At 45.0% G+C, this 12,683-nt stretch overlaps 1 protein-coding gene across 1 annotated transcript in view; it reads right to left on the minus strand.

The window, feature by feature from the left end:
• LOC110490803 (serine/threonine-protein kinase WNK1) overlaps window positions 1–12,683 on the minus strand; it is a 174,097-nt gene that overhangs the window by 39,347 nt on the left and 122,067 nt on the right. Inside the window, exons 10-11 of the mRNA XM_090228663.1 lie at window positions 4,827–6,251; window positions 2,908–2,994 (exon numbers count right to left, since the gene is read on the minus strand). Coding sequence (XP_090084789.1) covers window positions 2,908–2,994; window positions 4,827–6,251 — 1,512 coding nt within the window. The remainder of the gene's footprint in view (window positions 1–2,907; window positions 2,995–4,826; window positions 6,252–12,683) is intronic.

The raw sequence follows: 12,683 nt of genomic DNA on the forward strand, positions 1-12,683 counted from the left end.
GATTAGGCCCATAGAAATGCTATATGTCCTTCTATGATTAGGCCCATAGAGATGCTATATGTCCTTCTATGATTAGGCCCATAGAGATGCTATATGTCCTATGATTAGGCCCATAGAGATGCTATATGTCCTATGATTAGGCCCATAGAGATGCTATATGTCCTTCTATGATTAGGCCTATAGAGATGCTATATGTCCTTCTATGATTAGGCCCATAGAAATGCTATATGTCCTATGATTAGGCCCATAGAGATGCTATATATGTCCTTCTATGATTAGGCCCATAGAGATGCTATATGTCCTATGATTAGGCCTATAGAGATGCTATATGTCCTTCTATGATTAGGCCCATAGAGATGCTATATGTCCTATGATTAGGCCCATAGAGATGCTATATGTCCTATGATTAGGCCCATAGAGATGCTATATGTCCTATGATTAGGCCCATAGAGATGCTATATGTCCTTCTATGATTAGGCCCATCGAGATGCTACATGTCCATCTATGATTAGGCCCATAGAGATGCTATATGTCCTTCTGTGATTAGGCCCATAGAAATGCTATATGTCCTTCTATGATTAGGCCCATAGAGATGCTATATGTCCTTCTATGATTAGGCCCATAGAGATGCTATATGTCCTTCTATGATTAGGCCCATAGAGATGCTATATGTCCTATGATTAGGCCCATAGAGATGCTATATGTCCTATGATTAGGCCCATAGAGATGCTATATGTCCTTCTATGATTAGGCCCATAGAGATGCTATATGTCCTATGATTAGGCCCATAGAGATGCTATATGTCCTATGATTAGGCCCATAGAGATGCTATATGTCCTATGATTAGGCCCATAGAGATGCTATATGTCCTTCTATGATTAGGCCCATCGAGATGCTACATGTCCATCTATGATTAGGCCCATAGAGATGCTATATGTCCTTCTGTGATTAGGCCCATAGAAATGCTATATGTCCTTCTATGATTAGGCCCATAGAGATGCTATATGTCCTTCTATGATTAGGCCCATAGAGATGCTATATGTCCTTCTATGATTAGGCCCATAGAGATGCTATATGTCCTATGATTAGGCCCATAGAGATGCTATATGTCCTATGATTAGGCCCATAGAGATGCTATATGTCCTATGATTAGGCCCATAGAGATGCTATATGTCCTATGATTAGGCCCATAGAGATGCTATATGTCCTTCTATGATTAGGCCTATAGAGATGCTATATGTCCTTCTATGATTAGGCCCATAGAGATGCTATATGTCCTATGATTAGGCCCATAGAGATGCTATATATGTCCTTCTATGATTAGGCCCATAGAGATGCTATATGTCCTATGATTAGGCCTATAGAGATGCTATATGTCCTTCTATGATTAGGCCCATAGAGATGCTATATGTCCTATGATTAGGCCCATAGAGATGCTATATGTCCTATGATTAGGCCCATAGAGATGCTATATGTCCTATGATTAGGCCCATAGAGATGCTATATGTCCTTCTATGATTAGGCCCATCGAGATGCTACATGTCCATCTATGATTAGGCCCATAGAGATGCTATATGTCCTTCTGTGATTAGGCCCATAGAAATGCTATATGTCCTTCTATGATTAGGCCCATAGAGATGCTATATGTCCTTCTATGATTAGGCCCATAGAGATGCTATATGTCCTTCTATGATTAGGCCCATAGAGATGCTATATGTCCTATGATTAGGCCCATAGAGATGCTATATGTCCTATGATTAGGCCCATAGAGATGCTATATGTCCTTCTATGATTAGGCCCATAGAGATGCTATATGTCCTATGATTAGGCCCATAGAGATGCTATATGTCCTATGATTAGGCCCATAGAGATGCTATATGTCCTATGATTAGGCCCATAGAGATGCTATATGTCCTTCTATGATTAGGCCCATCGAGATGCTACATGTCCATCTATGATTAGGCCCATAGAGATGCTATATGTCCTTCTGTGATTAGGCCCATAGAAATGCTATATGTCCTTCTATGATTAGGCCCATAGAGATGCTATATGTCCTTCTATGATTAGGCCCATAGAGATGCTATATGTCCTTCTATGATTAGGCCCATAGAGATGCTATATGTCCTATGATTAGGCCCATAGAGATGCTATATGTCCTATGATTAGGCCCATAGAGATGCTATATGTCCTTCTATGATTAGGCCCATAAAAAAACAAGTGCGTGCCCACACACACAGAGGAGGCCTCTGTACCAGGAATACATTACATCTACTACACTGTAGGCAAACATACATCACAGCCATTTAATTTACAGTTCTGTCTGTTCGTGAGACAGCAGGAAATTAAATGTTGGATTGGAGAAAAGGGAGAGAGAAGAGAGAAGAGAGGAGAGAGGAGAGAGGAGAGAGGAGAGAGGAGAGAGGAGAGAGGAGAGAGGAGAGAGAGAGAGAGAGAGAGAGAGAGAGAGAGAGAGAGAGAGAGAGAGAGAGAGAGAGAGAGAGAGAGAGAGAGAGAGAGAGAGAGAGAGAGAGAGAGAGAGAGAGAGAGAGAAAGAAAGAAAGAAAGAAAGAAAGAAAGAAAGAAAGAAAGAAAGAAAGAAAGAAAGAAAGAAAGAAAGAAAGAAAGAGAGAGAGAGAGAGAGACACCACAGGGGCCACGCCACAGCTTTCACACCACACAGGAGAGCATACTGTACTCAAGATTAAGAACAGACAGACCAATCAAAACAAAAACACCGTCTGGCTGCCATGACGATGCACCTGTACTCTGAACACAACAGGAGAGGGAGGATTGGTGTGGAGGATGTGTACAAGTTGGCCCTTATCCACACTGGCAATGTCTCAATGTTCCCCTTTGGTAAGGAATTAGGACATCCTCATAGAGGCCTGTGGAGAAAGGGGGCCTTACTTGTTGGTGGGCGATGGGGACTGGCTGGGAGTTGGGGGCAGGTGGGTGTCCAGTGTTGGGCTGGGAGGTTGGGATCTGCTGCACCTGCTTCAATAGGATAGAGAGATAGATGAAGAGATGGAGAGACAATATGGAGAGAGATAGAAATATGGACACAAGAGAGAAAACAAAACGTGAATTATGATCTATTTGTGACTTTTGGACATACTGCACAGTACTACATTCTAGCCTGAGCTTTGGTTCACTGTACTGCACAGTACTGTATTCTAGCCTGAGCTTTGGCTCACTGTACTGAACAGTACTACATTCTAGCCTGAGCTTTGGCTCACTGTACTGTACAGTACTACTGTATTCTAGCCTGAGCTTTGGCTCACTGTACTGTACAGTACTACTGTATTCTAGCCTGAGCTTTCTCTCACTGTACTGTACATACACAAAGTATCCCCTCTCTGACTGTCCAGAGAATCTCCAAGACTCCTTGTGTATGCATGTACATCCACAGGTAACAAAATCCACTGCTGGGTCAGTTGGGGGGAGTGAGTAGGCTTCATGCACGTGGTAGGGCTCCTAGATGATTCATTACATTGTGAATGTTATTGCTCAACAGAGCACATAGAAGAAGCAGGTTGTGTCCTTTAAATATATTTAGAAAAAACTCAAATAAAACCTGTTTTTTGTTGTTGTTGCTGGTTGATTGAAACCCTTTACATTCCATGTAATGATTACATTTAGCTTCTGAACCAACCCTAAGAAGTACCCTTAGAAGGCTGCAGACAAGTATACTTGTTCCCAAGCTCAGCTCAACCACTCACTAGAGAGTGAGCTCACACAAGTATAGTTGCACCAGGCTGACCACCTACCTTGCCATCATCCCCTGTTCTCAGGACATTACCACTGAAAACGAGAGGCTTTAGGAGCGGAAAGCATTTCGTAGGAAGAAGAACAGATGAAAATAAAACAACAAATAATAATAAAATTGCAAAATAAAACCATAAAAAGAAGCGAGAAAGAAGAGCGGCGCTGCTCAGAACAAAAGATGAGGCTGCGGGATGACTGATCATGTCAGCATTCTAAGGGTTAATGGATGAATTCTGACCCCTGAGTGTAAAGTATTTATCTTGGATACCAGCTGAGTGTAAAGTCTTCCTATTGGTCGCTGGCTGATTATATGGCACATGACGTGCTGCAACACTTCCAATAGAACTGTTACTGGGATTGGTGTCCTTGGCAACAGATAATAAATGATAGAAATACCGTTTTAACCATTTCCAGCCAACTAGACAGAGCTACTGTACAAACTGTTCAAATAAAATTAAATTAAATTTAAAGAAACATTTTTATGATGTAAATAATGTAAGCTTCAGGTGAACAGTTAAACCGGTCTAAACCCCCCGTTTGTTGTATGTTTGTGTGTTGGATCATACAAATCCTCAAAGCCATGTGGCAACAAGTCTGTGATTATTACTCACAACAATGATCCCATTCCCATACAGTAGTGCCTTGACAATTTGGTGTTTTTGAATATTAAATAAGGCCCAATTCGACTTTGGATTCGTATGTACAATATGCAGTTCTACCTCACTGTATACCAATACAAACACACATCTTTCCATATAATTACATATATGAACATACATACAAAATCTTACTTACTCTAAGAGACCGATGCAAATAATTCCGTAGGTGATAAGAGAACATACCGTCAACAGAACTAGGGGATTTAAACAGCAGGTTTCTAGTTGTTTCCTGAAGACCAGCACCTCCTAAAAGGGACCTTTGAGTGCAGGCAGTCATGGCTGGAAAGGGTTAAAACCACAACCACGAAACAAAATGAATCAGGTAAGTGATAAAGACAGGGTTGGTGTGGAGGGTAGACGGCTGAGGGTTGCTATCGAATAAGAAAGTGATGGTCTAAGTACCAGCCCAGGGTTTCCCTGCATGGCCAGAGGAAACTCGTGATACGAGAGGTCGGGTTGGACGTTCGTCTGTCGGGCCCAGGTGGTGTGTAGTATGTTGACGTGAGAGGACTGACGCCCTGGGGACTCGGAGGGAGGCACAAACAGAAAGGTCTGCTGGCTTGGGGGGTGGCCCACTCCCTGGCCCTCTGCAGTGGCGTCCCTCCCCCCGGTCTCCGTCCCGTAGTAGGTGTGTGGGATGGACTGGGCGGCCGAGGAGGCCCCGAACTGGGGCGGAGGAGAGTGGAACTCTCCACAGTCAGAGGAGGCCATGGAGTCACTGGAAGGTTCCGGGCTGCAGTCCTTCTGGCCCTGGTGCAGTAGCAGGCTCCCGGGAGGGAGAGGAATCTCAGGGCTGATGTAGCTGTACAGTTCCTCAGTGACTGGCTGTAGGCGGCTGTAGGTCCCAGACCCCCCTGACTGTCCTCCTGGTCCCCCCTGTTCCTCCAGGTTGAGGTCCATGGAGCCGCGGCGAGCCCGGTACAGTCTAGAGGCCAGCACGCCAGAGTCTGCCCCAGCGGCGGCCGCTGCAGTAGCCATGTTTTGGACGTGGAACTCGAACACGCTGCCTTGCGGGGGCTCCATGACTGGGGGAGCGGACTGGGGGAAGGAGGCGGAGTGCTGCAGCTGGTACCCATCGGTAGTACCCGAGGCCTGCGGGCCCAAGGTGCTCATGGGTGGCAGCTGAGGGATGGGGCTGTGGGTCAGGCGCATGTGACTCTGCATGTGGGGGTGGTAGGTCTGGGCGTAGGCCGGCTGTGGAGGGTCGTACACGGCCAGGCTGGCGGCTGCCGCAGCCTGCATCTGCTGGTGGAAGCTGATCTGGTTGATCTGGTGAGCAGTCATGGGGTAGCCCCCATAGGCCATGGCCTCGAAGTGATCCAGCAACGCTGCCTGGTTCAGACTCAGCCTCCGCACAGCCTCCACCACCTCCTCCTGCTGCTCCGCCCTCACGTCCTTGTACCCGTACAGAGGGTCCTGGAGGGACTGACCTTGGAGGTGCTGGTGCATGGGCTCTCCAACTGACCCCAGCCTTGGAGCACCGTAGCCAGGCACCATGAAGAGGGACGAGGGATCCACTCCCAGGTGCCCATCCACTCCTCCTCCTCCACCCACGCCCAGCCCCTCCATCCCCGGGTGGTAGGGGTGCAGGCTGCTGGCGTAGCGGGGGTAGGCAGGCTGGAAGTGGCGCGTATGGGCCTCCAAGATGGACGTGCTCTTGCGGCGTTGGGCGTTGTAGGCCTTGGAGGGAGGGCAGGCAGGCGGCGGTGAGAAGGAGATGGGGCGCTCCAGAATGGAGGGGAGAAAGAGAGGCGGCGTGGGGTCCGGAAGGCCTGCTGAGGCCCAGACTCCTCCTCCACTGCCGTACTGGTGAGTCACAGACTGCGGCTGAAGTGACATAAGATTATAGATAGATGCATCATCTTCATGGGGGAGAGAAGCACCGTTAAATACTGTAGTATTCAGAGAGATAGAAAGAGAGAAGAGGGTGAAGAGGTATATCAAAAGAGAACAAGAGAGGTAGCAGTGCTATATATTTCTGCTAATGCATTAATCCCTGCAACGGATAAAGTCAGTCAAGAACCTAGCAAAGAAACCCATGAAGAACTTAACCAAAAGATGAAGGTACAGACAGACAGTAATAGCTTCTAGGTATGGAATTAAATGCAGATGTGGCAAAGACGGCTTCCTTTCAGATCAACAGACTGCTGCTACTGTGACATTAAATGGTTAACTATAAACTGCACCTTATTTACAAAACTATCTAGCATGACGATCATGTAAGTCAATACATTATATTACATGATGTGTATTTTGGGGGGGTTTAAACCTTTGAAGCTGACAGTGAATGATGTTCATGCTAATTGAAATTGTACCTGCTGCTTAATGAAGACTTTAGTGGATTCCTGGATAAAACAGGCGACCACACCAACTACTGTACATAGATCTGACTGAATGTACTCTACTCAATAGTTTAGTCTACATCTCATATTGTGTATTGTGACTCCAGTAAAATGGGCTGAGATGACAAACTGAAGTGTTGTTTGAGTTGTTGTTCATATTGGGGAAGTGTAATGTAGCTAGCAGTCTGACCAGTCTCACTAGGAGGGAAGGGAAGTGTAGTGTAGCTTGCAGTCTGACCAGTCTCACTAGGAGGAAAGTGTACTGTAGCTAGCAGTCTGACCAGTCTCACTAGGAGGGAAAGGAAGTGTAGTGTAGCTAGCAGTCTGACCAGTCTCACTAGGAGGGAAGGGAAGTGTAGTGTAGCTAGCAGTCTGACCAGTCTCACTAGGAGGGAAGGGAAGTGTACTGTAGCTAGCAGTCTGACCAGTCTCACTAGGAGGGAAGGGAAGTGTAATGTAGCTAGCAGTATCACCAGTCTCACTAGGAGGGAAGGGAAGTGTAAAGTAGCTAGCAGTCTGACCAGTCTCACTAGGAGGGAAGGGAAGTGTAATATAGCTAGCAGTCTGACCAGTCTCACTAGGAGGGAAGGGAAGTGTAATGTAGCTAGCAGTCTGACCAGTCTCACTGGGAGGGAAGTGTAGTTTAGCTAGCAGTCTGACCAGTCTCCCTAGAAGGGAAGTGTAGTTTAGCTAGCAGTCTGACCAGTCTCACTAGAAGGGTAGAGAATTGTACTGTAGTAGCAGTCTGACCAGTCTCACTAGGAGGGAAGGGAAGTGTAGCTAGCAGTCTGACCAGTCTCACTAGGAGGGAAGTGTAGTTTAGCTAGCAGTCTGACCAGTCTCACTAGAAGGGAAGTGTAGTTCAGCTAGCAGTCTGACCAGTCTCACTAGATGGGTAGAGAAGTGTACTGTAGCAGCAGTCTGACCAGTCTCACTAGAAGGGTAGAGAAGTGTACTGTAGCAGCAGTCTGACCAGTCTCACTAGGAGAGTAAGGAAAGTGCCAGGCAGTCTGTATTTAATGTGAGCACAGGGCGCCTGGCAAGAGGCCTGAAGCGAAGAACAGCAGGGTTCACTCACAGGTATCTGAAAGTGGATTAAAGATGAATACACAATAATCTGATCTTCTGTTCTCTATTTGTTATGTCTCTCTATATGTCTCTACTGTTTTGTCCCTCGTCTCTCCTTGTTTCAGATACCCATAGACATCCCTACTGAGCTCCGGTCCCAGCTCCACCAGACTACACCCTGGTTCACACCGCTCTAACATACAGGGCTGACAAACACCGCCGGGAGGCTGGCTCGGCGTTGTTGCCGTGGGCGAGGCGGGGTGGAATGCAGGGGCAGGACACTCTCCAGGGCCTTGGAGAGCCGGCCCGCAAACGTGTCACCGTCTTCCGACCCCCGGCAGGGGGAGTGGGGGGCGGAGAGCACCGGAGGAGGGGTGGAGGGCCGGTTGGGAAGGCAGGACAGAGCAGGAGGGGTGGAGGAAAAGTAGGGGACGCAAACGGACATGCTACGGCCACGGTGGCGGGGAGGTGGTGAGAGAGGCTGCAGGCGGAAGGAAGGAGGGAAGGACAATTAACCACAGAATGGATGGAACACAGGTGAACTAAACACAGGTGAGCTAAACACAGGTGAACTAAACACAGGTGAACTAAACACAAGGTGAACTAAACACAGGTGAACTAAACACAGGTGAACTAAACACAGGTGAACTAAACACAGGTGAACTAAACACGGGTGAGCTAAACACGGGTGAGCTAAACACAGGTGAACTAAACACAGGTGAACTAAACACAGGTGAACTAAACACAAGGTGAACTAAACACAGGTGAACTAAACACAGGTGAACTAAACACAGGTGAACTAAACACAGGTGAACTAAACACAAGGTGAACTAAACACAAGGTGAACTAAACACAGGTGAACTAAACACAAGGTGAACTAAACACAAGGTGAACTAAACACAGGTGAACTAAACACAGGTGAACTAAACACAGGTGAACTAAACACAGGTGAACTAAACACAGGTGAACTAAACACAGGTGAACTAAACACAGGTGAGCTAAACACAGGTGAACTAAACACAAGGTGAACTAAACACAGGTGAACTAAACACAGGTGAACTAAACACAGGTGAACTAAACACAGGTGAACTAAACACAAGTGAACTAAACACAGGTGAAATAAACACAGGTGAACAGAGGTGACAAACAGATCTAAAGATCTGATAACACGGGACACGATAAACACTATGGAATAAAGACAAGACACGTGGCATTAGAAGACGGTTAGACGGTTAGTATGAAGGTTAGAAAGAGGTTTCAAAAAATCCGGCAAGAGCATATTGGGAACAGAAAGAGGTTAGATAAGAGGTAAATAATACTGATTAAAAGGAAAAATAATCTATAATCTCAAATTAGAGATGTGAGTACTAGAGCCATTTCTAGGTCATCTAAAGTGTTTATTAACAAGCTAGGATGACTCAAATAAAACACTAAAGCAGCTCTAATCTATTTCTTGCGGCTTTGTTCAAAATGAAAACACTAGCTGAATAAGAACCATTCAATGTAGTGGTATTGCACTACTATCTAGGGCATTTAAGAAGATATTCTACCCTCAAACCAATCTCAGGGTCCGTGTCCAAAATTGCACCCTATTTCCTATATAGATCTAGGCTCCTGGTCAGACGTAGTGCACTATATAGGGGATAGGGTGCCATTTCAGACGCAGACAGTGTTCTAAATCATAGTGTGGCTGAAAGGAAAATCACTGCCACAGACTATGTACTGCTCTGCTGCAGGAAACTAAATATAGCTAGGTAGCCAGCTGCCTGACAGGGGACTTGGCAATGCCAGTTTACCAGAGGCGCAGTCTGCTCTGTCTGTACAATGATTCACAGACACATTCACCTTGCTGATTCTACACAATGGCCTAAAATCGAAATCAATGTTCCGCCAAGAGTGGTCAGGGAACAGTTGATTTAGGGGTTGAGGAAGCTATTCCTTATTCATCCCACAGTAGCTCTACAATGTTGCATTTAGATTTGATCTGTGCCTAGTCAATTATTCTGTTTATATAGTCTAGTGAAGCCTACTGGTTACAGTCTAGTGAAGGCTACTGGTTACAGTCTAGTGAAGGCTACTGGTTACAGTCTAGTGAAGCCTACTGGTTACAGTCTAGTGAAGGCTACTGGTTACAGTCTAGTGAAGCCTACTGGTTACAGTCTAGTGAAGCCTACTGGTTACTGGTTACAGTCTAGTGAAGCCTACTGGTTACTGGTTACAGTCTAGTGAAGCCTACAGGTTACTGGTTATAGTCTAGTGAAGCCTACTGGTTATAGTCTAGTGAAGCCTACAGGTTACTGGTTATAGTCTAGTGAAGCCTACTGGGTTATAGTCTAGTGAAGCCTACTGGTTACTGGTTATAGACTAGTGAAGCCTACTGGTTATTGTGCCTCTGGCTGTAAGATAGCAGGCCCAGCACAGGGCTTTCAAGAGATGAAGGGCTATGAACTCATTCTCAAAGTAAATCACAGCTTTGTTGATGGAACCTTCCAGAACTGAATTCTGTTGCAGCCCAGAAATAATAGCTGGTAGAACTCGTGAAAACATTGTTTACATCCAATGAGATGTTTAACAGGTCAACATAGCACAGCGGTTAAAAGGGATTTACTAAAAAGAAGTGATGTGATTTATATCACACAGGGAACCAATAACATTTGATGATAACACACAATAAATAAATTGACAAAGAGGAAGACATAAAATAATCTCAAATGACACAAAACCCAACAGTAGTGGAGCAGACTGCATAGACACACCAATCAATCCCATCTTTCAGTATGAAAAACACGTAAGAATGGACTGCAAAATATGAAGTCCACAAGCCTTTTTCAGGTTGGGTTTTATTGATATACAGCTGTGTTGTTGCTTATTCAGATGTCAAAAATAGCAGCAGCTAGGCATCGTTTCAAGGTCAAATATGTCATTTAGGACTAATGGAAATATAATTTGAACACTTCTACCACTATCATTCAGCAGATTGATTCACTGTAAAGTAATGGCACGTGATGGTCAAATAAAACTAAAAACAATGGTAGAATGATTGCAGAATTTAAAGTGGCTGTGGTTGTCATGCCCCAATAACTTTTTATGCAAGCTTATCAAAGACTACACACACACACACACACACACACACACACACACACACACGGTGGAATTAATGTGTAATCCACGTTGAATGCAAACAATTCTTGATAAGCTTGAACAGCTTGGAAATCTCAGTCTAACATATGCCATCGGGTGTTTGGTTTGTGGTGACAGCTCCATAGCTTTAGGAAGGTGAGCTATAATTCACTGACACTATGGAGATGGCCGAGTCGGCTCCAGTAACCAGGCTTGTGATTCAGTGTGTCTGACACTGATGAGTGATGGCTGGCTGAGGTGACTGCCAGTGTGCCAGACAGAGAGCCTAAAAACACCAGCATGGCACCTCTAAAATAAACCGTATGGGATTGATGGAGGCCCTGACAGCTTGCACAGCTAACTGCCTAATATCTATACAAACAACACAAAAAATAAGAAATAACAACATGAGTACTATGAATAATATGTACCATAAATGATTGGTTGGGATTGGGGGGTGATGGGTTGGGGGAGGGGGGGAGGGTACTGTACTAGAACGAGATGCATGGTATAACTGAGGATGCAGCAAAGTGGAAGGTATGAGGGGGAAAAGGGGAATCAAACGCAAAGCATGGAGTTTGTTTACTTCTGAGTGACTCTGGTTTCTCCAACATGCATCATTCTGTTCAGAAATGCTAATCAAACCAACTGACATCGGGCAAAACAACAGTTCAATTCATTAAAACTAAAGAAAACGTAGAAGACACTACTGACCAAACGTTACTCCTGGAACTAAAACACACAGAGTAACTGATTTCAGAAACTTGCAGCTGTTCTCACTTTGGGCAGATTAAAGGCTAGTTAATTCTGGTACTTACCTGTAAGTCACTGTGACTGAAGACCCAAGAGCATGACTGGGGCTTCTAACCTATGGGATGGTCTTCATATACTCTACATCTGTCTAAACCCTTTAGGATGGTGTTAATTAGACATCTGTCTAAACCCTTTAGGATAGAACATGGCACATGGGTACTAGAAAATAGGTTTTAGACTTGACCTTTAGGGGAGGCCGTGGGGTTCTGTTAGTGGAGACAGACGGGTACCTACGAAGCAGGAAGGGCAGCTCATTTGTGACTAGGCTATACATTTTGGGTGTAGATTAACATATGGGTTTGTCCTTCCTTAATTTGTGTGTTTTGGGTGTAGATCAACCGTTGTCGTGTGACTATTTGTTTGCGATTCCTTTGTGTGTTTTGGGCGTAGCTCAATCGTCTTGTGTGACTGTGTTTGGGATTCCTTAAATTAGTTCGTTTTTCTGGGTCTTCGGTTTCAACTTTCAATCTAAAAATGCTCTGGTATTGTTTTATGACTAAAAGCTATACCTGTTCCTTGTATTAGCTTGAGTGAAAACACGAGAGCATATTAAAAGAATGAATTAACAGCCAGTTTAATATTTGATATTCTATAAAGGCCCTATTCCTCCCAATACACTGAAGAATCCTGTTCCAGACATTGGTTTGGGAGTCTCTTGGCAAACAGCAAGACCATCAGCGTTACTATTGAAAGACGAACTGTAAAACCTGACCTCTGGTTCTCTCTGAAAATTGCCACTGAGTTTGTCATTTATTCATTACTGAATAAGTGGGTTAAAACGCAGCTGCTGGTCCACCACTACGGTACCAAGAACACCGAAATGTCAAACTGAAGATCTCGTGGGACTACAGTAGGCTGATGTCAGACAGTCTCTGCTGTAATGGCAACTCCTCTTATAATGGTCATGATTAGTGTA

The sequence above is a fragment of the Oncorhynchus mykiss genome, unplaced genomic scaffold (assembly GCF_057628025.1).
Source record: "Oncorhynchus mykiss isolate SJ-2025 unplaced genomic scaffold, ASM5762802v1 scaffold96, whole genome shotgun sequence".
NCBI classification, from domain to species: domain Eukaryota; kingdom Metazoa; phylum Chordata; class Actinopteri; order Salmoniformes; family Salmonidae; genus Oncorhynchus; species Oncorhynchus mykiss.